The sequence below is a fragment of the Desmodus rotundus genome, chromosome 7 (genome assembly GCF_022682495.2).
Source record: "Desmodus rotundus isolate HL8 chromosome 7, HLdesRot8A.1, whole genome shotgun sequence".
NCBI classification, from domain to species: domain Eukaryota; kingdom Metazoa; phylum Chordata; class Mammalia; order Chiroptera; family Phyllostomidae; genus Desmodus; species Desmodus rotundus.
Genome location: NC_071393.1, coordinates 366,435 through 390,959, shown reverse-complemented (window position 1 = coordinate 390,959; position 24,525 = coordinate 366,435). Strand labels below are relative to the sequence as shown.

Sequence of the window (24,525 nt, the reverse complement as noted above, 5' to 3'; positions counted from 1 at the left end):
CGTCTGTGTGGAGGTGAGGCCAGCCGGGCTGGTCTGTAGCCCCTGAAGTGCGGTCACACGGGCACCTCCCCTTTCCTGGCCCAGTCCCCGCTCTCCACCCCACCAGCATGTCTTTCATCATCCCACCCAGGAGACCAAATGTACAGCGGACCGTGTCCGGCCACGCATGGCAGTAGGCCTTGACCCACACGTAACCCCGGGGAGCCAGCCACAGCCATCTCCGGGACGGCCAGCACTGGGTCAGTGACCGAAGCTTCCCTTTTTTAAAGCCACTTCCAACTCAGGACCAGCCTGAGAAGCCAAATCTGCCCCTGTCTGGTCACGTGGGGCCCCTTCCCCACCTGGAGCGAAGTCCCCAGCATCAGGTCCCGACGGGCCACCGTGGGCCTGAGGGGCGCGGCCGTGTGCCAGCACTGGACGAGCTGCACGTTTGTTCTCTTGGGGCATGGCTCTCCCTTGTTTATTTCCGCACAGTTTGTTCATAATAAGCACTTCCTGGCTGGTTGATTGTCGGCTGCGTGCCAGGCACTGTCCCGAACTCTGCAGAGCAGCGACTCTGCCTCTCACCTCCCACTCCCACCTGGGCGCTCGGGGTCTAGTCCATGGGCCCTGGACCCGTCCGCAGCTGGTCGCAGAAAGTGCAGCAGGGGCGTTGAGGGATGTGGCCGCGGTGTAGGGAGGGAGGGAGGCTGGGTGATCGAGGAAAGAGTGGTGACAGACACCTCCTTATTTCGAGGACGACTTGGGGGTCTGCAGGTGACAGGGGAGAAGACAGGTGGAGACTGGAGTGGGCACAGCCAGGTTTCAGGGCAAGTGGGAGGGGTCAAGGCCAGAGAGTGGTGGTTAGTGTTTGAGGCCCAAGAGCAGGAGCAGAGAGTTTCGAAGAGTGCGGGTGACTCGAGAGGCTGGAGCTGCCAAGTCCACCGGGTGGGCGGAGCTGAAGCTGAGAGGCGGCTCCGTGCTGGCGGTCGGGGGGCCTGCAGGGCGGCCAGCCTATGGGTTCTGTTGAGCAGTGTTTCAGTGTTGACACAGCCTCACAAAACACCCCAGAACTCAGTGGCCTGAAAGGGCAATTTCGTATCTCTCAGGGCTCAGCGGCCCTGTTGTCACTCGGAGTCACTGGGCACCAGCACTCAGATGGCAGCCAGGCCCTGGGCCGAGCGTCTGAGAGGTTTCTCCACCTGCACGTCCACCCAGCCCCGCGATGGTGGGAGCCTGGGGGGGCCAACACCCATCCTCATGGCTGGCTGCCCTAGAGCAGGTGTCTGGGTCCCAGGAGAACCTGCTCAGCCCCGTGACCAGCCCAGCAAGCGGGCAGCACCCCGTCCCCCGCATGGGTCAGGAAGGAGCCCCAGAGATGGCCTGGGTCTGCGTGGGAGCAGAAAAATGAAGCCACCTGAGCTCGGCTGAAGGTTTGGACTGTCAGCTGAAACCACAGGACTGGACAGTATCACCCGGGACAGGGGCGGCGCGTAGGGTGAGGAGGGGAGGGGCTGGTGTGGGTATGGGGTTTCGGTTAGGTAGGCGGGATGCAAAGAAAGGGTGCTAAAATTAGACCCTGGTGAGGCTGGCAGAGCCCTGCGGGTTCACTAGACAGAACCCCTTGTTTACTCCACACGGGCGAGCTGTGCGGCCCGTGAGTCTCGTCTCAGGAAAGCTGTTCAGGAAAGGAACGCTCTTTTAACTTTTACTTGTAACTTGGTTGATTTTGCATTGTTGTTGATAAATAGATTTTAATTCTATTCTTGCCAGAGAGTACTATTTCCTTTTAACCAAAGGTTTTAGAATTTGATTGAATAACAAGTTTGTGCTTTTAAAAATGCCTTTTTAACAGGAACTACTATGGAGGACACATGGACAAAACCAAGGGGGAGGGTGGAGGTGGGGGAGGGAGGTGGGTTCATTTGGGGTGGGGTGGAGGGATGGGGAGAAAAGGCATACAACTGTACTTGAATAACAATGAAAATTTTTAAAAAATGCCTTTTTAAGTAAAAAACCATTGAGACTCAGTCCTTCTAAGACTAAGTATCTATTCAAATGTATTTATGCAAAGTATAGACTTTAATGGACACCTTAGCTGGCCTTACAAATTTGCCAGCTACAGAGTTTCAAGGAGTTGCCACTTGATCTCTTAAATGTCCCACCAGCAGGCGTCAAGACACCTTATCTACAGCTCACAAGAAGCGTTTGGGGTTCCCCAAAACCGATCAAACACGGGCTCAGCCCTGGACTGGAAGACTACTTGAGTTCCAGTGGGTGGGCCCTCACAACAGGCAGCCACCTGGCCGGGGGTGCTCTGAAGCTCTTCGTGAGGTCTGACCTGCATCCTGAACAATGCAGGCCAGGAAACTCATCTCAAACGATAAAAGAAGTCATTCAACTCTTGGATCAACTTAAGTTGACAGCTTTTCTTCTGAGAAAAGAGAAGGAGAGAACACTGCACGTATCCAGAAGAGGAAATACCCGCACGTGGCCAGCAGGGCGGCGCTCCCCCAACGGGGGAAGGCAACCTCCAGTGTGGCATGGGCTTCTCTGTAGCACTGCAAGTCAGACTTCCCATGCACACTTTTTAGGCACGTGCCTCTTTTTGAAGTCATCTCACCTGGAGCCCAGCAAGTCCTATCAGCCTGCAGAGGCAAGTCTTTGCTCAAATCAGGTAGCGTTCTTCGGGGACTTATTAGTTCTCCCCTTCTCTTTCTCGACCCTGTGACTCAGTGCGTGCTCCGCACCTCTGTCTTCACCCTCAGACCCCACCCCTGTGCTCTGCCCTGAGCCCTGAATGCACTCAGTACCAAGTGAATGGTACTCAGTTCACGATTGTGGCCCCAGGAGACTTTTTGGTGCCCCAACCACACCACAGTGCGGCTCTCATGTCTTTGCTCGGGGATCGCCTTCTGATCCTGGGTCAGTGTGGCAGATGTGGAGCGAGGGAGTGTGCCCCTCCGGGGGCTGAGTCAGGCTGCTAGTGGGCCACAGTGACCAGCCTCTGGCCGGTGGGTAGCGAGGTACGGTGTGCTCCTGTAAGCCTTGGGACAGTCTGGCCTCGGAACTCTGTTCCAAGGCACAGGGAGAAACTCTTTCTGCCATTAACAGTATCCACCAAAACGATGTGGAAAAAGAGCAAATCTTTTCCGGTCAAGATGGCAGCGTAGACAGACATGGCTCACGTCTTTGCACAGCCACATCGAAAATGCAACTAAAATATACAACAACCAACTCTCAGAACCGTCAGAAATCGAGTTGGTTGGAAGTCTGACAACTATGGAATTAAAGAAACCACGTCCATCCAGACTGGAGGAGGGGCACAGATATGGAATAGGCTGGTCCCACATCCACGTGTGGTGGATAGAAATCTGAGAGGGACATCTCAGGAGTGAGGAGTCCCAGCCCCACAGCAGGCCCCCAGCCCAGGTTTCCAGTGCCAGGGAGATGAGGCCCCACAACTTCTGGCTGCAAAAGCCAGAGGGAATTGAGTCAGTGGAAGAAACAGCTGGAGCCCCAAGCAGTTCCTCTTAAAGAACCCACACATGGACTCACTTACTCAGGTGCACTTCCTCTGAGCTCTAGCACTGGGGTAGCAGCTTGAAAGGCACCAGTGGTACACAGGCAGACACTGAAGTGTCTGGCATCAAGGTGAGCAGAGGCCATTGTCCCTTTTCTAAACCCTCCCCCACAGAACTGGCAAGCTGGTGCCATATCTGAGACTCCATCAACCTGGCTAACACTGTTTGCCCCACCCTGGAGATCCCCAGAGACTCCGTCCCACCCAACTTGTGGGCCCACCCAGCGGCTTTTCCATATGTATGACTTGTCTCTGCTCCTGCTTCACAACTTCCTAAATCCTCTCAAACAAGCAACAGCTGGCCTCACTGAGCCCCAGTCCCAGCACTAGCAGCAGCCAGCCTAGATTCACAGCCTTTGCCTGGGAGTCTCCAAGCCCAGCACAAGTAGCAGTCATCTCAGATTCCTTTACAGCTCAGGCAGGGTGGCCCTGGGCAAAACACAGGTCAGGGCTGACCTTGCCCTGCACCACCCAGGAAACCCCAGGGCCAGCACACCCAGCGGACAGCTACAGACCACGTCGGAGTGCCACCACCCTGACCCTGCACAGCTGGTCCTCCACGGAGGGCGGGGGTTGGTGGTCCGTGGTCACAGCCAGTCCTTGCAGTCGACTGGCCTGGCTAAATTCCTCCCGTTGACCTGCCAACGGCAATCAAGGCTCAACTACAGGAGGAGGGTGTGCTCAGCCCACACAAAGGACACACCTCGAGTACCCAGCTTGGGGGATAGGGGAGGCTGTGCCACTGGACCCTACAGGACACCTACTACATTAGGCCACGCCACCAAGACAGGGAGTCAAAGCGGCTCTACCTACTACACAGAAACAAACACAGGGAGGCTGCCAAAATGAGGAGACACAGAAACATGGCCAAATGAAAGAACAGATCAAAACTCCAGAAAAAGAGCTAAACAAAATGGGGATAAGCAATCTGTCAGACGCAGAGTTCAAAACACTAGTTATCAGGATGCTCAAGGGACTTCGTGAGGGCCCAGTCAGAAACGGAGGATTCACTAATTAAAATAAAGAACAGTTTACAGGGGAACAGAAGTAGAATGGTTGGCGCCAAGAATCAAATCACCGATTTGGAACATAGGGAAGCAAAAAACAACCAATCAGAACAACAAGAAGAAAATAGAATCCAAAGGAAAGAGGAGAGTGTAAGCAGCCTCCAGCATAACTTTGAACCATAGGGGTGCCAGAAGGAGAAGAGAAAGAGGATGAAATTGGAAATCTCTTTGAATAAATATTGAAAGAAAACTTCCCTAATTTGGTGAGGGAAATAGATGCCAGGAAAGTCCAGGAAGCTCAGAGAGTCCCAAACAAGATGGATGCAAAGAGGCCCACTCCAAGACACATGGTAATCAAAATACCAAAGGTTAAAGATAAAGAGACAATCTTTTTTTTTTCCTTTACAGATTTGATTTACGTATTTTTAGAGAGAGGGGAAGGGAGAGAAAAAGAAAGGGAAAGAAACATCAATGTGTGGTTGCCTCTCACATGTCTCCCCTGGGACCCGGACCATAACCCAGGTATGTGCCCCAACCAGGAACCGAACCACCAACCCTCTGGTTCACAGGCTGGCACTCAATCCACTGAGCCACACCAGCCAGGGCTGGAGAGAATCTTAAAAGCAGCAAAGGAAAAGAAGTTAGTTACCTATAGGGGAGTTCCCATAAGACTATCAGCTGATTTCTCAAAAGAAACTGCAGGCTAGAAGGGACGGGCAAGAAATATTCAAAGTCATGAAAAGCAGGGACCTACAGCCAAGATTGCTCTACCCAGCAAAGCTACCATTTAGAATCCAAAGGTAGATAAAGAGCTTCCCAGACAAGAAAAAACTAGAGGAGTTCATCATCACCAAACCATTATTATACGAAATGTTAAAGGAACTTATTTAACAAAAGAAGATCAAGAGTATGAACAATAAAATAGCATTAAATACGAATCTATCAACAACTGAATCTAAAAAAAAAAAACAAACTAAGCAAACAAAGAGATAGAATCGTGGATATGGAGAGCATTTTGATGGTTGCTGGGTGGGAGGAGGGTGTGGGGAATGGGTGAAGAGGTGAGGGGATGAAGAAATACAAGGAGGTACAGACCAGCCACGGACATGTAGGTGCAGATAGGAAATGAAGAAGCCAAAGAACTTACATGCACGACCCATGGACATGAACAATGGTGGGGGCATTTTCTGATGGAGTGGAGGGTGGTGGGTGGAGGGGGGGCAAAGAGGGAAAAATCAGGACAACTGTAATAGCCTAATCAACAAAATATAATTTAAAATAAAAAAAACAAATAAAAAAAGAATAAGAACAAAGTTGGAGGACTCACACGTCCGAATTTCAAAACTTCCTACAGAGCTACAGTTAACAAAACAGTGTGGCGCTGGTGTAAAAATATGCATCTAAGTCAACGGAACAGAGCAGAGTCCAGAAACGAACTCTTACGTCTGTGGCCAACTGATTTTCAACATGGGCGCCCGGACCTTCAATGGATGGAAGGTAGTCTCTTCAACACGTGGTGCTGGGACACCTGGGTACCTACGTGCAGACGAGTGAAGTTACGTCAAATCACGTACAAAAATTAACTCAGAATGGCTCACCAACCTAATTATAAATAGCTAACATGATACAACTCTTAGAAGAAAACAGGCATAAATCTTCATACCCTTGGATTTACCAACCGATTCTCAGAAATGACACCGTAAGCCCAAGCAACAACAACAAAACAGCTAAATTGGACTTCATCAAAGTTAAAAACTTTTGTGTATTAAAGAACACTGTCAAGAAAGTGAAAAGCCGTAGCTGGTGTAGCTCAGAGGACTGAGTGCTGGCCTGCGAACCAACGGGTCACGGGTTTGATTCTCGGGGCACACGCCTGGGTTGCAGGCCAGGTCCCCAGTGGGAGGTGAGCGAGAGGCAACCACACATGGATGTTTCTCTCCCTCTCTCTCTTTCTCCCTCCCTTCCCCTCTGTCTAAAAGTGAATAAATAAAATCTTTTTTTTTTAAGCGAAAAGACGTCCGCCAGTGGGAGAAAATATCTGCAAGTCACGCATCTGGTAAGGGTCTGGTACCCAGAATGCATAGAGAATTCTTACAGGTGGGCGACAAAACGGCAGACAACCCAGTTTAAAAATGGGCCAAGGCCATGAATAAACATTTATCCAAAGAAGTTGTACCATTTTACCCACTAGATGGCAATAACCAAATTAGTGGGAAATAAGAGTTGGCAAGGATGTGTAGAAAAGGGAACACTTGTACATTTGCTGCTTGGAATGAAAAATGGCTTAGCTGCTTGGAAAACGGTTTGGCATTTCCTAAAAGTTATACCGCACGACCCAGAAATTCCACTCCTGGGTGTATACTCCAAAAATGGAAACTAAGTGCTCGGACAGGTGCTTGTACACGAATATTCTCAGTAGCTTTCATCACAACAGCGGAAAGGAGGAACCCACCCAAACGCCTCTCAGTGGATCAACAGACCACGGGGTGTCAACACAATGGGGTATTATTCTACCGTAGAAATGAATGAAGCGCGGCAACCTGCCCCGGCGCTGGCCAGACCTCGAGAACAGGAGGGTAAGTGAAAAAAACCGGACACGAAATGGCAAATGCTTCCAGTATGGTTCCAGCGTGTGGAGGACCCCGAATGGACAAGCCCACAGGCCCACGGCCCACGGCCCACGGCGCAGTAGATTGGTGGTTGCTGCTGTGCCGCAAAGGGGCCACGCAGTGACTGTCCGTGCGTGCGGGGTTTTATCGGAGATGACGACAATGTTGGGAAATGGATAATGGTGGCTGCGCAACATTGAGAAGGCACTAAATTCCTCCGAATTGCTCACTAGAAGTGGTTCATTGAAATGGTTAATTAGATGCTGTACAAATGTCACCTCAAAAAAAGTGCAAGGAAGTTTATGATTTTGTGAAATACTATGATGTCTCCAAGACAATGAGGTGGGGTAGAAATATAAAAAGTGAAAAACAAAAACCCTTCGGTTCGCAAACAAAAGGGATCGGAAGTGTTTAAGAGCGTGGAGTTGGCAGCACTTTCAGGGCAGGTGAGGAGCGCGGCGCACGAGGTGGGGCAGCAGCTGGGACGGAAAGGCGCCGACGCCACCGAGAGGGGCCTGGGCCCGGGGCGGGGATCGCGAGCTGCCCTTCGGGAAATGACATCACTGTACCTTAGGGTTACACACATATATTTGCAGCTTTATTGCAGTACAATCACCTCTAACATTGTGCGTTTTTTTAAAGGATTGCCCTTCGGGTTCCGTGCGCGCTGCGCAGCAGAAGTCGGTGGAGACGTGGAGGAGGCGGGGCGCGCTGCCGCGTCTCGCACCCCATCCTGAGACAGTGCCCCCTGCCAGACGCCCATTGTGTTCCCCGGGGACGCCCTCCCCAAGACTCCCGCTACACGCGCTCCGCGGATTCCCGCTCCAAGCCCCAATTAGCGACTGCTGCCAGGTGGGCTGCGTGCCGGCACCACGCTCCCCCAGCCCGCCGGGGGCCACCTGCGGTGGGACGGGGCAGGCGCGGCCACGCCCCGGGAGGCGGCCCCAGCGGAGCCCCAGCCCCGCCCCGCCCCAGGGCGCGCGCAGCGTCCCACCCTCCCGACTGTCCGAGCTCCGGGCCGCGGCTTCCCGGGCGGCGGGGCCATGGCGGCCGCAGAGACCAAGCCCCCGGCGGGTGCGGCCGCGGCCCGGCGCCTGGCCCGGGGCTGCTGGTCGGCGTTCTGGGACTACGAGACGCCCAAGGTGATCGTGGTGAAGAACCGGCGCCTGGGCGTCGTGTACCGCCTGGTGCAGCTGCTCATCCTGCTCTACTTCGTGTGGTGGGTGCGCGCGGAGGCTGGGGGGTACCCCGGGGTGGGGGGCAGAGAGGACGCGGGGTCCCCGGGAGGGGGACAGGGTGAGGACACGGCGTCCGCAGTCGCTCCAGCGCTGGGTCTGGTTCCCCACAGGTACGTCTTCATCGTGCAGAAAAGTTACCAGGACCGGGAGACAGGCCCCGAGAGCTCTGTCATCACCAAGGTCAAGGGCATCACCTCGTCGGAGCACAAAGTGTGGGACGTGGAGGAGTACGTGAAGCCCCCCGAGGTGAGCTCCGCTCCCCGCGCGTCTGAGGGTGGGACCGATGGCGGCCGAGCTGCCCGCGCCCGCCAACTGTCCCCTCCTTCTGAGCCCAGGGAGGCAGCGTGTTCAGCATCATCACCAGGATCGAGGTCACCCCCTCCCAGACTCTGGGAACCTGCCCCGAGGTGAGGCGAGGTCAAGGGTGGAGCAGGGGAGGACCGAGCTCTGTTTGGGGACTGAGGCACCCAGGGCCCCTGACCTAGCCGTCTTGTCCCCAGAGTCTGAGGGTCTCCAACGCCACCTGCGACTCCGACGAGGACTGCGTGGCGGGAGAGCTGGACATGCTGGGAAACGGTCCGAGAGCTGTGCCCGCTGGGGGGGGGGCAGGGGGGGCGGGGGCGTCCCTTCTCTACCTCTGCACGTGTGCCTGCAGGTGTGCGGACTGGGCGCTGCGTACCCTATTACCACGGCGCCTCCAAGACCTGCGAGGTGTCTGGCTGGTGCCCTGTGGAAGACGGGGCCTCTGTCAGGTGTGCCCCCAACCGCCTGGGACCCAAGTCCACCCCAGCGACTCTGCTCCTTCCTCCTCAGTGGGGGCGGGGGCGGGGGCAGTGCCGCTCTGGAGGCTCGCTGGGGTGGGGGTGGGATACTAAACACGCCCAGTCTTGCCTCCTCAGCCAGTTTCTTGGTAAGATGGCCCCAAACTTCACCATCCTCATCAAGAACAGCATCCACTACCCCAAATTTCAGTTCTCCAAGTAAGAGTCTTAGGGTGGGGACCGGGGACTGGCTCGGGTGGGCACTGCCTCCCGAGAAAGCCCCTCCCACCTGGTGTGCTGGCGCGCTCAGGGGCAACATTGAGAACCGGAAGGACGGCTATCTCAAGCGCTGTGTGTTTGATGAAGTGTCGCACCTGTACTGCCCCATCTTCAGGCTGGGCTTCATCGTGGAGCGGGCAGGGGAGAACTTCACGGAGCTGGCGCACAAGGTGAGGGCTTCTGCCTGCCCAGGCCCTCTGCAGCTGTGGCCAGCGGGGCCCTTCGGGCAGAGGAGAGAGACCATCGGGTGCCCCACCTGGCTGTGCGTGACTCCTGCTGAATTACTGACTCACGGTCACACAGACACCCCTACTGTCTCCTCATGCCTGAGATGTGGGTGCTCACCAAGCTCTCAGCCCTGAGCTGCCCCATGATGTGCACCCCACACACAGCCTCAGGATGGGACCCCAGGGCTCTTGAGGGTCCTGTGTGCCTGCCCTGACCCCCACCTCTGTGCCCACTTCTGAGCAGGGCGGTGTCCTTGGGGTCATTATCAACTGGGACTGTGACCTGGACCTGCCGGCATCAAATTGCAACCCGAAGTACTCCTTCCGGAGACTCGACCCCAAGCACATCCCAGCCTCTTCTGGCTACAACTTCAGGTACTTTGGCCTTGGGACACCTGGGTCCTCACCCACCCTGGCTGTGGCAGGTGTTCAATGGTAGGGACACCAGTGGTCAGTGGAGATTTGGAGCTGCCCCTCTGGCAACAGGCAGGCGCCCACCGCCGGTTCCTCAGGGTCAAGGAAGCCGATCATTCAGTCCCAGGTTCTGACATGCTTCCTGGTCATTCCATCCCAGGTTTGCCAAGTATTATAAGATAAACGGCAGCACCACCCGCACACTCATCAAGGCCTACGGGATCCGCATTGATGTCATCGTGCATGGACAGGTAAACTGGCTGGCCTGGAGGGCCTGGAGCTCAGCTGTTCCAGCTCCATGTCCCCCACAGGAGCCCACCCATGACGGTCTAAGGCAGCCTCTTCTCCCCAGGCAGGCAAGTTCAGCCTGATTCCCACCATAATTAATCTGGCCACAGCGCTGACCTCCATCGGGGTGGTAAGGAGCACACACTGGGGTCTGGACACCTGTGGTGGGTGGGGGTCCTGCCAAGCCCTCACACACCTGTCTTGCTGGCCCCAGGGCTCCTTCCTGTGTGACTGGATCTTGCTAACATTCATGAACAAAAACAAAGTCTACAGCCATAAGAAATTCGACAAGGTGTGTACACCAAGGGACTCCCCAGGTAGCTGGCCTGTGACACTGGCCCTGGTTCTGGGCCAGGCCCCTCCGCCCCCTTGTCCCTGCTCCACAGACCCAAGCAGACCACAGGAAGAGGGGCAGAGTCAGGCCCAGGTCATCCTGCCGCCACGGCCTTGTCCCACCTCTGCCCTGTCTGAGCAGATGGTGGACATTCCTGATGTCCGGCCTTGGGCCTCCGAGCCTTCCCAGCAGGACTCCACGCTCACAGACCCCCGAGGTTTAGCCCAGCTCTGAGCCCACCTCCACCTCCTCTCACTAAGGCTGAGTCTGGCCCTGAAGCATGGCTGGGACCTGCACGAAGAACCCAGGCCCTGCCCCTACACAACATGCCTCCACATGACTGGGAAGCAATGGACCCCATGCAGTTGGGCCTTGGGCTGACAGGGGGCAGCACCCTGATCCCAGCTGCCCCCCACCCAGGCTCCTTGCCCTTCCCCATCCACACAGCCCAGGCCCACCTTCCCAGATCCTTTGCTTGCCTCCTCAGCAAGAAATTGCATGTCCAGAATCCAATAAACCTGTGACCAGAACCGTCAGACCTCGTGTTTTGAGTAAAACACCTTGAGGCCCTGAAGGCAAATGCAACAATGCAACGGAGGGTCCCTCTGCAGGGGATGCAAGGGCTGTCAGCCTGGTAGTGTGCAGGCACACTGCCGCCCTCCATATCCATCCAGGTCCCTGTCACGTCTGACCCAGGGGCCAGGGGGGTGGGAGACAGGCTGAGCGCATGACTCGCTGACTCAGCACCGCTGTTAGTATGTTCACTAGCTTCCCGCAGGGGTCACCCCAGGTCCTAACCCTTAAAGTAAGGGAAAAGGATGGCAACAAGGACAGAAGTCAGGAAGGAGGTGGAGTCGTACCCAGGGGAAACGGAAGCTTATGTCCTACTGACTTGAACCCAAGTGCCTTTCCGGGTTCTGAGGAGCACTGTTGGGCAGGAATTTGGTCGGACAGGGCAAGGGGCCCCCTGTGCAGAGCTCCAGTGCCAGCCTGGTCAGGCCTGTGGGTAATCTGGTTACCGCATCCTCGGATGCCACAACTGTCGTTACATTCAGCTGCCTTGCCTGGCCAGCAGCTTCTCTAGCAAGTCACAGTGAGTATGCAGGCATGAGGTGACATGTGTACAGGCGTGATGAGGCATGAGCGAAGTGTCTCACACAGATCTCATCTGTGATCCATCACTCCCAGGCTCAAGGGGAGGGTTCAGACCATACCAGCCCAGGCATCCCCAAGTCTGAGTGACCCTCCCACCCACCCACACCTTACAGCTGGGCTCACCCCACTTGCTGCAGCCAGCAAACTCTCCTGAAGCCCTCACCCAGCCACCCCTACAGAACCTCCCATCCTTGGGACATTGGCTGCACAGGTCACCCAAATGCCCACGACATCCTGAGTGTCTGGCTCACAGATGTCCAGCTCTAGTTTCGGAGAAACTGGCTTTTCCAGTTGGGGCCGAGCTGCAAGCTCAAGAACCAGGGCCAGGGGCTCAGGTTTCCCATGAGTGACCAGGGCTTTGTACCCCAAGTGCCCCCACCCAAGCTGGCCTCTGGGGAACTGCTGGGAGCTAGAGTCCAGGGTGCCTGGAGCCCCATCGTGCTGCAGGGACAAGGAGTGAAGCATCCAGGGTGAGGCTGCAGGCCAGCCCCCACCTCCACCCCAGAGCAGGCCTCCAGCATCACTACCAGGAAGCCTAGTTAGCTCCCCCCACCCCTGGCCCTAATTTGATCTGATCTCCATCTGGGGCTGACTTGGGCTCCGTCCACCTTCCAGCCAGCATCAGGTTTCTCTCAGCCACTGGGCCTGGCCAGTACTGCAGGGGGCACCCAGGAGCAAACCCAGCCAGATAGCTCTTAGCTGCTCGGCCTCCCTTCTTCTAGAGACTAAGGGGCTGTGCACATACATACAGCACATATTTTAAGAAACAAAATTCAGATGAGAATTCAAAGTGGGACTGAGTAACACTCACAGAAATCAGTTACAAGGACAAATTTAAACCAGGCTGAGGCCCAAAGGCCCACCTGGTCTCCCCATGAGCCCACCACTGGGGTTTGAGTTTGCTGCCTCACCAGCTTTTCCTGTTTCCAGTGCATTGCGTTAAAGATGGAGTGCACAGGGCTTATGTCTTGGGGCTGAAGACAGGACAGAGGGAGAAGCTGGTGCTTAGCAGAGGACCCGGGTGCTCCCCAACCCACCCCCTCTAGCCGCGCAAGGCAGGGCTCTGAATAAACTGAAGTGCTGAGGTCCCCTCGGGCAGGGAACCCCAAGCTGGGTGCCCTGTGGGTCAGAGGTCCTAGAACGATCCCTGAGGCTGAAGCAAGAATAGGACTTGCCTCCAACCAACAAAATTGCTGCTACTTCCTTCCTCCCCCAAAGGAAAGAACCTAAAATGTGGGTGAAATAGTATTTTTCTAAAATACAGATGGTAACACGTGCTATGAAGCCCACAATCAATGGTGCTCCTCACCCCTCCTGGGGCCCCTCTGTGGGCCCACGCAGGTTCTGAGGGAAGGTGGCTGTGCCCAAGCCCCTCCGAGAATCCCCCACCCAGAAGAGGTGGCTGCACCCGACGCAGTGCCCCACAGCTCCTGCTCTGGCCAGGAAGTCTCCACAGAGAAGCTCAAGTCCTGGGAACCTACCAGGTCCTAGTTGGGCCGTGGCCCACAGACGCTGCGGGACGGGCTTCCCCAAGGTAACAAGTGCCTGGAGAGCAGGGGCTACAGAGTCCCGCTCAGGCGTCACCTTGCCCTGGGTCTAGCCTTCAGTCACCCTCAGGACTCAGGTCAAACAGATGACTCTAAGGGCAGCTGGGGTGCGGATGTGGGGCAGGAGGGGCGGGGTCATGCGGCAGAGGCCACACACGTTTACGCAGCGAGAAATGACCCGTCAGGGCCCCTTGCTGGAGATGTTCTCGGACCCACGGCTGCCCTGACCAAGGCTGGGGCCAGGAACCAAAAGGTGGGCCACTTCCTGCTCTGGCTGGTTTGGGTTCAGTGATCGGCTCCCCAAAATCTCCCTGATGGTTGTTTTCTGTGGCGCCATGTCCGAGGCATGGTGTGAGCTGGGAAGCTGGGGCAGATAGAGAGATAGTGTCCGGCTTGCTAGTGGCTCAGCTGGGGATTCTTCTGCAGCAGCCACTCCAGGGTCTCCATGAGGTACGACATGCCACAGTGCTGGGCAATGTTCTGGAAGATTCTGATCTGCTCCACGAAGACCTGTGGAAGGACCAGTTGCCATGAGATCCAGTCCCAGAGGAGGTGCAGGACGCAGGTCAAGGCCCAGGAGGGTGGGGAGAAAGTGGTGTGAGCAAGGGCCAGACGGGACAACAGCCAAGGAGGCAGCAGCCCTACCTTGGTGTGGATGGTGAGGGCGAAGCCGCCCGCACAGCTGCAGTATACGGCCATGTTGGGCTCCTTCACACCCCGGCACTTCAGGCAGATCTGAAATGAGGAAAAGCCCCGGTCAGGGGACCCTCACCTCACCTGTGGGTACAGACTTCAAAGTGGCCTTCATCCAAGTGTCCAGCTGCTTCCCTGCACCTTTGCTGTGGGCCCCCACCTGCTCCAGGTCACACCAGGCACGCTGGTCTCTGCCCAGACCCAACACCGCCCTCGGGTCTTTGCTGAGAGGTCCCCTGCACCTAGTGTTGAGCACCCCCTTGTCTCTCTCTCTCACACACACCATCAGTTCTCAACACTCATCCCACTCACACACTTGACCTTGTTTGCTCTCTCCCTTCACTACAATGAAGGGTCCAGCACCTGGCCATCATAGGTGCCCCATAGATGCTACGAGACTGAATCACTTGGGTTGTGGATGAGGCCTGACCCAAAAGGTGGTCATCTTGGAGGACCATGTTATGACCCAAGACCTGACATGCCAACAGCTGTAGCTTCCCATGAGTGCAAACTGCTTACTGAGAAGCCCCTTTGGGGGGGTGGGTTAGGTGGAGCAAAGCGCCAGCGCCAGGCCCCAGCTGCTCACCAGGTCCTGCAGGGTGAAGGCCATCAGTTTCTTCTGTAGGGCCTCCACCAAGGCCATCTCGATCACTGACGAGTCATAGGCAACCTGACAGTTGGAGCACAGCCACTGGGGCAGCACAGCCCCGTCCTGGGCAGAGGACAGGGAGGGAACAGGTCACCCTCTGTGCAGCCTCCCTTGGCAGCGTCCCTGCACTGGGCTTTGGAGACCAGCATTGAGGAGACACTGAAGAGAGGACAGCTCTCAGGAGAGGCACATCACTGTGTGCAGCAGCTCACTAGCTCCAGGACATGCTCATGTCACTGACAATGTCCTTATGTGTTTATTGGGACGATTTAGCACGTGGTAGTTGAGTACCTTAAGAAAGGTGCCTGTTCTAATTCACGTCATAGCTAGCAGCGGACCAGTAAATGTGACCCGCAAAAGGTGGAGACAGGTCCCTCACATATGGGCGCTGCCCACCTGGGAGAAGGAGGGGTCTTTGCACAGGTCCAGATCCCGGCAGAAGTTACAGCTGTGGCAGATGACCTCTGGGAGCACGTAGGAATGGCAGGGGTCTCGGAACTGGGCCTCCTCTGAAAACTCGCCCACATCCACCAGGCGCAGGAGGTCCCGGTTCAGCTTATTCACCTGGTTTGTGATGTTGGTGTCCAGAGACAGGACCTGTGGAGTACAGAGCAGGGGTGAGGGACATTTCCCGGGGCCTTCCTGCGGCTTTGTCTGGACCAGAGAACCCTGTGGCTGACTGTGAGAGCGGCAGCTTCTCAGCATCATCTCCTGCCTTCCTATCCTGTCAGACTGTCAGAGGGCAGAGATGTCTCCTCTACGTCTGTGGCCCCCCCCCCCCCATGGCCACATGCATGGAGGTGCCGCCCCACATCTCACGGGCTTCCTCAGCTCCGGGGAGTCTGCTCTGCCTGTTGTTACTGGCTCCTTTTCCCTGGATGACAGACAGGCAGTCCTGAGTCTACTGGAGCCTTACAATCTCAAATGCACAGAGGCTAATGTCCACCTTCCAGGGAGGAGGAATTCTTGGGCTGGCTTAGGGGACTGTGGAGCTGAGGGGGGTATCACGGAACCCTCCTGTCTGAAAGGAGGGGCCCCCTCCACTCCTGTAGCCCCACTGTCCTAGCATGATGCCAAGAGCCAGAGCCAGACACCATGGAGAGCACACTGTTGGGAAGACTGATTATGGCCCAATAGGAAGCCTACGCTAGCCAGTGAGACAGCAGATTTCAGCAAGCAGGTGAGTTCACAAACACTACACATAACGAGGATTAACAGCCTGTAGATTTGCAAAGAATCCACAAAAAGGCCACAAGAACTAAGGTTTAGCAAGGCTGCAAGTACAAGATTAATACACAAAACTCCACGTACTCCCATGTATTAACACTGAACTGGAAACTGAAAACACTGCAAATATGTGCAATATTTATATGCTGAAAAGCCCAAACTCTGATGAAGGAAATCAAAGTCCTAAAGAAACAGACTGAGAATCTCAACAGCAAAGTGTCAGTTCTCTGTGAATTAACCTACAGAGTCAGAACTGCGATCAACATTCCAGGAGGACTTTTTTTTTTTTTTTTTTTTGGTAGAAACTGATATACTGATTTGAAAATTTATATGGAAAAGCAAAGGAACTTGAATAGCCAAAGCAATTTTGAAAAAGAAGAATACAGCTAGAGCAGTCACACCACCTGGTTGCAGCACTTGCTGATAAAGTCACAGAAATCAAGACGGACAGACGTCCAAATCATAGGAGATCCAGGAACAGACCCACACAGACAATTATGTTTTGAAAAAAGCGCAAAGGCGATTCAGTGGAGGAAGGACACGCTTCAGCAACAGTGCTGGGATAACTGGATGTGCTTGTGCAAAAATACGGACCTCAATCTCTAAATTTCTACATTATGCAACCATTAACTCAAAATGGGTCACAAACTAAATGTAAAACCTAAAACTATAAAATTTGTAGAAGAAAACAAGAGAGAATATTTGTGACATTGGTTAAAGCAAAGATTTCTCAGATGACACCAAAAGTTCAATCCATTAAAAATAAGATAAATTAGATCCAAGTTAAGACCCTTTGCTCACTGGAAAACACTGTTAAGACAACTTTGAAAGAAGAAGCCAAAGCTTGGGAGGAAATATGGGGAAATTAATATCTGATAAAGGACTTGTCTCCAGAATATATGAACTCTCAGGACTCAACAGAAAGAAAAATGATCCAATTTTTCAAAATGGGCAAAAGATTGGAAATTCCATCAGATGTATGGACAGAAAATAAGCACATGAAAAATATGCGTCATTAGTATCAGAAAAATGCAAGTTGACACAGGAGACATCACCACACAGCTGTGTGAACAGCCACACCCTTGAACACAAACAAGCCCAAGTCCCGGGGGTGGGGGTAGCACCTGGACTCGGGCTGCCCCCGACGAGAAGGCCGACGAGCAGTCACTTCAGAACACACAGCCGGTGCAGCCCGGCCACCCTCCCAGGGTTTTACCCAAGAGAAATGAACCTTGCATGCACACAAAACCCTGTGTGCAAATATTACAGCAGGTTTATTAATCGCCACCAAAAAGTGAATCCGACCCGAATGTCCCCGTCAGGGAGTGAATTAAGAGACTGGTCCTCACAGATCAGAGCCTGGCCTGGTCGGGAAAAAATGCAGCGTGGAAATGCGCACCATGGAGAACCTCGGTGTGCTTCGCTAAGTGACAGAAGCCAGGCCCACAGTTCCCCTCGTGATATCCTGGAAGAGGCCACCAGGTAGAGACAGAGGTAAGAGCAGAGGGTGAGCCACACAGGGCAGCATGGGGACCTCTCCGGGGTGACTGCTGTGTACCTTGCTGTTGGTGGTACAACTCTATCCCTCTGAAAACCCAATAACTTCATGCCAAAGAGCAACTTCTCCTATATGTGTTTTTTAAAAAAGGGTTCCATTTATTTATTTTCAGAGAGAGGGGAAGGGAAGGAGAAAGAGAAACATCAATATGTGGTTACCTCTCATGTGCCCCCTACTGGGGACCCGGCCTGCAACCCAGGCATGTGCCCTGACTGGGAATCAAACCAGCGACCCTTCGGTTCACAGGCCCGCACTGAATCCACTGAGTCGCACCAGCCAGGGCGCTGCGTGTAAACTTTAAAAAGTAAACAAACAAAGGGACAAGAGCTGCAGGGGGTGGTGGGACATTCTGTACCCTGACTGTGTGCTTGTGCCAAACCTCATGGTGAATTCTACTGGATGTAAGCTATACCTTAATAAAAACAACTTAAAAAACCCTACAGTCCACTGAGGAACTGAGACAGTGCACTACACCATTTCTCCACCACAACCAAAAGTCACTCGGTTCTGCGTGTCTGTCACTGTGAAGAGCGGTGTGCTGGGAGGTGACTTAATGGGCAGCGAGGGCGCCTGCTTGTCCTTGTCTGGAAACATTACCTCACATTTGATTCAGTCTCCCTTCCCAGAAAGGCATTTGGCATCCATGCGAGCGCTTCTCTAGGTTCCACTGAAGCCTGGGCATTTCGGGAGCTCTGTGAGGTCCCTGGTGTGCTCGGCCCCTAGAGCCATGTGACCTCAAGATGCTGTCATTTCACCAGCACCCCCAGATCACCCTACACCAGGGCCTTTGCACCCCCTCTGCCAAGACATCATTCTCCCCTGGGATCTGCATATGGCCAGGCCCTCCTGGTCACTGCGGTCTCAGCCCCAGGTCCTCTCACACGGCCCCTCACCTGCCCTGCTGTCCAAGTGCAGCTCACAGCACCTGTGCTCCCTGAGCTTACCTGTCCCTCACTGAGTTGTTGTCCCCCACACTGGAGTGCAGACTCCATGAGCTCGCAGTAGCTCACGCAGTGACTGCATGGACCAGCATGCAGTGGGTGTTTGTGGAATAAATGAGTGGCTTACTCCGGGCCCCTTGCCTCACACACAGGGTAGAGTGAGCATCCTTACCTTGCACACATATTTGATGAACTCCAGAGCAGGGTTATTGAGCAGCAAGTGAGAACCAGGAAGGACAGGAAACATTTCCGAGAGCTCAGCGGAGTTCCGAGAGCCCGTGACTTTCTTCTGAATCTTCTGAGTGATGGTGAAGAAGTTCTGAGTGAGTTCGTTTGCCACATAATCTTGAGAGAAGGTGATCATTCCTAGGAAGAGGAGAGACCTCTGTCTCACACAGTGACAAAGATGCTGAGGAAAGGACTTAGGGACCCCGCCCTAGAGGTGGGGACCTTGAGGAGCACGGGGGTCAGGCCACAGGTGCAGCACTGGCCTCATGCAAGGGTGTACTCACCGGGAAGGGCTCCAGCTGCCCCCTGGGCCTCCTGCGACTGCTGGCTGGCCACCTGCCTCCGCATGGGGGTGCTGCCTGGGGCACTGCGCCTCAGCTCCTCCTTCATGCTGTGGTACACAGCCACAATGTACGCTGCAGAGGGGAGGCATAGGCCTTGAGAGCTGCCAGCAGCCAGAACACCCAGAGTCCAGGGACACCCTGTGGCTGGTTAGATCACTGGCCAGCCTGGGTTGGAAATGTGGTTACTGGTGATGATTCTATTTACTGCATTTAGATGAGCTGGAGTCCACTACAGAAATACAAATAAGCTAGGAACACTGATGCCCAAGCTTATCCATAGAGATTGCCATCTAAACAAGGCAACTCCCATCAGCCTTTGCTGGACAGCAATGAAGACATGGACGTGACTTGTCTTTACAGCACAGCAGACCCACCATGCCCTCGTGTTTCTAAAGGACCTGCGAAAGCGAGACTAGGGACAAGTAGACGAAAACACAAAACAATCAAAAATAAAAGCACCCCTGCACTTAGGTGACTGTGTCTTTGCTGACTGAGACAAGAGTTCACCATCAGCTGTTCTGTTCTACGACTGGCTTTGAATTACAACGGGCTTTTCATTTATACGCTTCCCTGGCACATCCACCTGGTAACTTGGTTTGTAAACTCTACACCTCTAGGCTCTTTAGACCCAAATCAACGATAGCATTTCGCAGCAGCAGCAGGTCAGCCGCAAAGCCCGGTCTGTGGGCAGCTGATCAGAAAGTGTTCCATCTGCCCTGCTGGGGGTTTTAGTCACCACACGTGCACACACAGACCCTGGGGCAGAACCAGGAGCCCCTTGGGCAAGAGGGTGAGGGTCTCCTCTCAGGAACCTTGACACTGGGTGCACACTCCACAGGCCCGGTATCCCAACTGTTCACCTTCTTGTGAGGCCACATTGCTCCACGGACGGCGCCGACATGAAGCTGGTGTGGGAGCTCACCTGAGACGATCATGAGGAAGTAGCTCTGGCAGGAGGCTGCCTGCGGCAGGAACTGCACGATGTTCCAGTTGTTTTCCAGCAAGTCCTCCACGTCTGGCTCCTGCACACCATCATCATCCTCGCCCTCACCCTCGTCCTCAGGCTCCTCTTCCTCCTCCTCCTCCTCCGCTTTGCCCTCTTTCTGGGAGTCCTGTTGTAACAGTGTTTGCCCATAGCCGTGGGAAGCACACCCAAGTTGAGTCATATTGAACCTGGTCTACCTGATTCCACCTCCTCCAGCCACTGGCCCCCCAAGCTCATCAGATGCCCATGGATGCTCTAATACCCATGGTGTGTTGATGTGCCTGGTGCTCAGCAGCAGTCTGCAGACGGAGGCAGTTACTCTTACTCCACCCTTTCGAGGATTCACTCCACAACTGCTCCCTCCCACGGTCCAGGAAGGAAAGAAACAATGATGCCTGGGGTGACCAGTCTCTAGTCCGAGTTCCAGATCTCCCAGGAGGGCACCTTCCCTTTCAACACTCTGACATCCATGCCCCACCCCCCCCGCCCCCCCAAGCAGTAACTACCACTGCCTTCCTGCGAGCCATCTACACTGCCTGCACCTCCTAACCTCCTGCCTGGGTCCCCACGGAGCTCCCAGCACAGCACCCAAGGGCAGCCTTTTCCCATCAGCTCTCAGCAGCATGGCTCCCCACCTGCTGGCTCTTCCTTCACGGGAGGGCTCAGTCCTCACAACCCATAACCCACCCCCCAAGTCCCAGCTGCCACACTCATGAATGACCCCAAGTTCCCATGCCTAGCTCCTTCCCAGATGCCCCTGCCACCACCTGCCATGTGCCTCTACCTTATGCTTGTTGAGCAAACATCAGATGTGGAAAAACGCCACCCATCCCCACAGAGCGCGACTCCCTTCATCCTACACTCACTCTTGTCCTGTCTAGGTTCACACACATAGGCACAGCCCACACACACAGCCCATACCCCTGTGTTGCCCCACATCCACCCCAAAGGCCTGTCCCCTCCACCTTCAGCACCCACTGAGTCCTTCTCCCTCATTTCACTCTGCCCTGCACCTGCCCCTGGGATGACATTAACTGGGCTTCTATAGTTGTCCACATGGAGCCCAAGTCAGGGACTGATACTCCCCTGCTCAGAATCCCCCATCACTACAGGAACTACTTTAAAGGACACATGGACCAAATCAAGGGGGAGGGTGGAGGTGGGGGAGGGAGGAGGGTTCGGCTGGGGTGGGGTGGAGGGATGGGGAGAAAAGGCACACAACTGTAATTGAATAACAATAAAAAAAAAAAAGGAATCCCCCATCACTAAAAGCCAAGTCTCCATCACAACCTCAAGTGCAAGTGCCTGCCCTGGTCGGCTCTTGGCCGTGCCTGTGACCACTGCCCACACCCTTGCCCCTCGACTCACAGCTGCCTCACACCAGTCGCTGAGCCTTGCTCCCTTCAAGCTCCACTTTCCTGTCACCTCTTCAGAGGCTCTTGGGACCTCCCCGTCTCCATCAGCCAGAGGCTGCCCCTGCTGCCTCTGATCCTACACCTACTTACCTGCTTGGTCATGACCTCTCCCCCAGAGGCACGACGGCAGGGACCCTAGTGTTTGCTGCTGCTCAGCCTAGACCTGGCACCCGATGCGCGACCACAGTGTGCGCCAAATGAGCAGGTGTGGACCCCAAAGTCACTCCAGGACCGGTCACCTCACCTGTCCACAGTGGATACGAGATGGAACGTTCCCTTTGATGCCACCATAGTTAGAGGGATCCATCCAGAGAAGAAACTCCCAGCACCGAGAGAAAGAAATCGTCAAGGAGTGGAAGATTTCTTTAGAATGAATGCTAAAAAGAAGCAAAACAGAGACTGCTTAAACGAAACCAATAGTTTTCCCTCCATTCTCCACTTTCTTCCTTACCCTCTACTGATTCAAATCCTTCAAACTTCCTATGGAAAATAGTAGCAAGGAGACTTCTGTATTGGGTGGGAATAACAGAGATGTTGTGGAGGGCAGGAGAGATGAGAGCGGCAGAGAAGCTGAGCCCTCTGAGGCTGGTTTCCACACTCTCCCCAGAGCCCGATCCCACACACTTGCTCCCACGGCCGCCAGGGAGCCTCCCAGCACACGGGCACTGGGCTGTGGTCGTGGCAGTCTTGTTTCAGGGGTGGGGGAGCGAGCTCTGGACCTGCCTACACAGCTGAAGAATGCCCCAAAGGATCAAACTGTTTCTAAGTAACAGAACATAAAGCCTCCAAATAGTTACAGGAATGCCATAGCACCCAACATACAAGGCAAGATCCACAATACCTGGATCCAACTGAACATCACCATTTTCAAAGGAGCAGAGAAACACACCACACAGAATAAGGAGACAAACCTACCAACAAATAAGAGCTGACACCGATGATCGATAGAGCAGAAGAGGACATGAAAGCACTTGTTATAACTGTATCCAAGTGTTCAAAAAGCTAAAGGAGCCCTGGCTGGTGTGGCTCAGTGGATTGCCTGAGAACCAAGATGTTACTGGTTCAATTCCCAGTCATGCCTGGGTTGCGGGCCAGGTCCCTAGTGAGAGGCAACCAAACAATGTATCTCCTGCGCATCATGTTTCTCTACTTCTCTTTCTTCCTCCCTTCCCCCTCTCTAAAAACAAATTTAAAAAATCTTAAGGAAAAAAAAAAAAAGAGGAATGTGAAGTGTAACAGTAAATAATAATATTTTTAAAAAAGCTAAAGGAAAGACTGAACATATTAGGTAGACTGTAGAAATACAGAAGACCCAAACCAAGCTTCTGGAGAAGACAGCACTACATCCAAAAGAAAAATATACTGGATGGGATAAAGGGCAGATTAAACTCTGCTGAAGACTGGTGAATTTAAAGACAACAGAAATTATCCAGAAAGATGAACAGAGAAGGAAAAAAGGACTCCAAAGATCCCCATACAGTTCTATACCCAGTGAAAATATCTTTCAGAAGTGAAGGTGAAATCAAGGCAGGAGAAGGAGGGCGCTGGCACAGATGCTGCTACAGACTCGCTACAGAGACGCTACAGGAGGTCTGAGAGGGGACTGCCCAGGGCGAGGCGGTGCTGCCACCTGCTGGTGATGTACTCCACGTAGGCGAGGGCGTCCTCAATCCGCCGCTTCTTCGTGCACAGGATGATGCGGTTGAAGTTGGCATAGACGACGGACGACCCCAGGCGCTTGAACTCTGTGATGAGCCTGAGGACCAAGTGTGGAATCAACCCTCAAGATGCTACAGAGAATCCCATAGATACCAGGAGGAACAAGCTGATGATCTGAAGCACAAGTGCCATTCTGAATATCCTTAGAACCCAGAAGCAACAAAGCGTGAAGATTCCTGTGTGGAAAACTCACCATAATCAAAGCCACACAGAATCAAAGGGAAAAAACATGTGACTCATATCACAGACAATGGTTAATTATTATATAGAAAGAACTCATATGAATCAATGAGAAAAAAAAGCAACAAAACTAGGGAGAAATGGGCAAAGGGTACGAAGATTTCATTCATAACAAAGATGCAAATTAAGACAGCTGCTCAGCCGTCAGGCCACCATCAGCATCCACTGTGCGGGGGAGGCCTGGGTTGCTGCAACACCCCTGTCAGCTCTCTCCCGGTCATAAAACCTACCAGACCTGCAACAGCGCCGCTTCCGGGAGAGCACTGCGCAGGCCCTCAAGCACGAGGCCATTCCTTGGCTATTTGTAACAGCCTAAGTTCTGGGGACAGTCTAAGTGTCCACTTGTATGGCTGGCACATCCCCACACAGGCCTCCCAGATCTACCGCTGACTACAGCAAGGAGGTGCAGAAGAAATGGTGTACAGCTGCTGTGCAAAAACGCAGCAGAAAGACCGTGCAGCCCAGCCCCTCTCGGAAGGACCTGCGTGAGGCCGCGTCGGTCCCACAGGTGCTGGGGCCGGGCAAGCGGGTGGGGCAGCACTCACTGCAGGAAGAGCTTCTTCATCATGTTGTGCAGCGTGCGGTGCAGGGCGGGGTCATGCAGCAGCGAGGACGGGGCCTGCAGCCAGCGGTAGAAGTGCATCACCTGGTTGTCGGCGTAGACGTTGCGGTACTGCGTGATCTCCCTCACCCAGCCCACCACCATGCTCTTCAGGATCCTGGAAGGGGTGAGAGCATGTCGAGCATGTCCCCCACGGTCCCCCACGGCCCCCCACGCCATGTCTAAACCCAGTCACTCGGCTCTCTGCAGCTCCCTGAGGCCAGGCCCCCACTACCTCCCAACCCACTTCTCAATCCAACCCTACCCTCGGCACTAGTACAGACCAGAACCAGCAGAATACGTAGGGCGCCTCACCCTGCCGGGAGACCCCCAACAGGCAGGGGAGACCACCAGGGCCTCCTCTGCAAGGCAGTCCCACCTCCACCCCGTCTTCCCGTGACTGCCCTGCGATACCACTCAGGTGAGTCTGCACACTGTGCCATGAAGCCGTTCCCTTGCAGGGGCGGCCCTGCCACCTCTCAGGACTGGACTGTCCACTTCTCT

The 24,525-nt window shown here is 54.3% G+C and overlaps 2 protein-coding genes across 6 annotated transcripts in view; one reads left to right on the top strand and one right to left on the bottom strand.

The window, feature by feature from the left end:
- Nucleotides 1-8,195: 8,195 nt before the first annotated feature.
- Nucleotides 8,196-11,262, top strand: P2RX2 (purinergic receptor P2X 2). 5 transcript variants are annotated; one of them, XM_045200842.3, is made up of 12 exons: nucleotides 8,196-8,397; nucleotides 8,527-8,662; nucleotides 8,752-8,823; nucleotides 8,917-8,992; nucleotides 9,072-9,168; nucleotides 9,316-9,396; nucleotides 9,488-9,626; nucleotides 9,928-10,058; nucleotides 10,258-10,348; nucleotides 10,450-10,515; nucleotides 10,600-10,677; nucleotides 10,980-11,262. In XM_045200842.3, the coding sequence occupies exons 1-12, from the start codon at nucleotides 8,222-8,224 to the stop codon at nucleotides 11,241-11,243; spliced, it is 1,407 nt and encodes a 468-aa protein (XP_045056777.2). In that variant the 5' UTR covers nucleotides 8,196-8,221; the 3' UTR covers nucleotides 11,244-11,262. The 5 variants fall into 5 exon arrangements, with proteins under 5 accessions (XP_045056777.2, XP_024422418.2, XP_053784031.1 ...); XM_024566650.4 differs by having other exon boundaries at nucleotides 10,861-11,114; XM_053928056.2 differs by having other exon boundaries at nucleotides 10,600-11,114.
- A 1,276-nt stretch (nucleotides 11,263-12,538) lies between these two features.
- The window catches only part of POLE (DNA polymerase epsilon, catalytic subunit), a 39,351-nt gene continuing 27,364 nt past the window's right edge, over nucleotides 12,539-24,525 (bottom strand). Inside the window, exons 40-49 of the mRNA XM_024566808.3 lie at nucleotides 23,966-24,139; nucleotides 23,092-23,217; nucleotides 21,706-21,838; nucleotides 19,984-20,173; nucleotides 19,002-19,133; nucleotides 18,662-18,855; nucleotides 15,160-15,360; nucleotides 14,701-14,826; nucleotides 14,067-14,156; nucleotides 12,539-13,931 (exon numbers count right to left, since the gene is read on the bottom strand). Of these exons, the coding sequence (XP_024422576.2) occupies nucleotides 13,818-13,931; nucleotides 14,067-14,156; nucleotides 14,701-14,826; nucleotides 15,160-15,360; nucleotides 18,662-18,855; nucleotides 19,002-19,133; nucleotides 19,984-20,173; nucleotides 21,706-21,838; nucleotides 23,092-23,217; nucleotides 23,966-24,139 (1,480 nt within the window). The 3' untranslated portion in view covers nucleotides 12,539-13,817. The remainder of the gene's footprint in view (nucleotides 13,932-14,066; nucleotides 14,157-14,700; nucleotides 14,827-15,159; nucleotides 15,361-18,661; nucleotides 18,856-19,001; nucleotides 19,134-19,983; nucleotides 20,174-21,705; nucleotides 21,839-23,091; nucleotides 23,218-23,965; nucleotides 24,140-24,525) is intronic.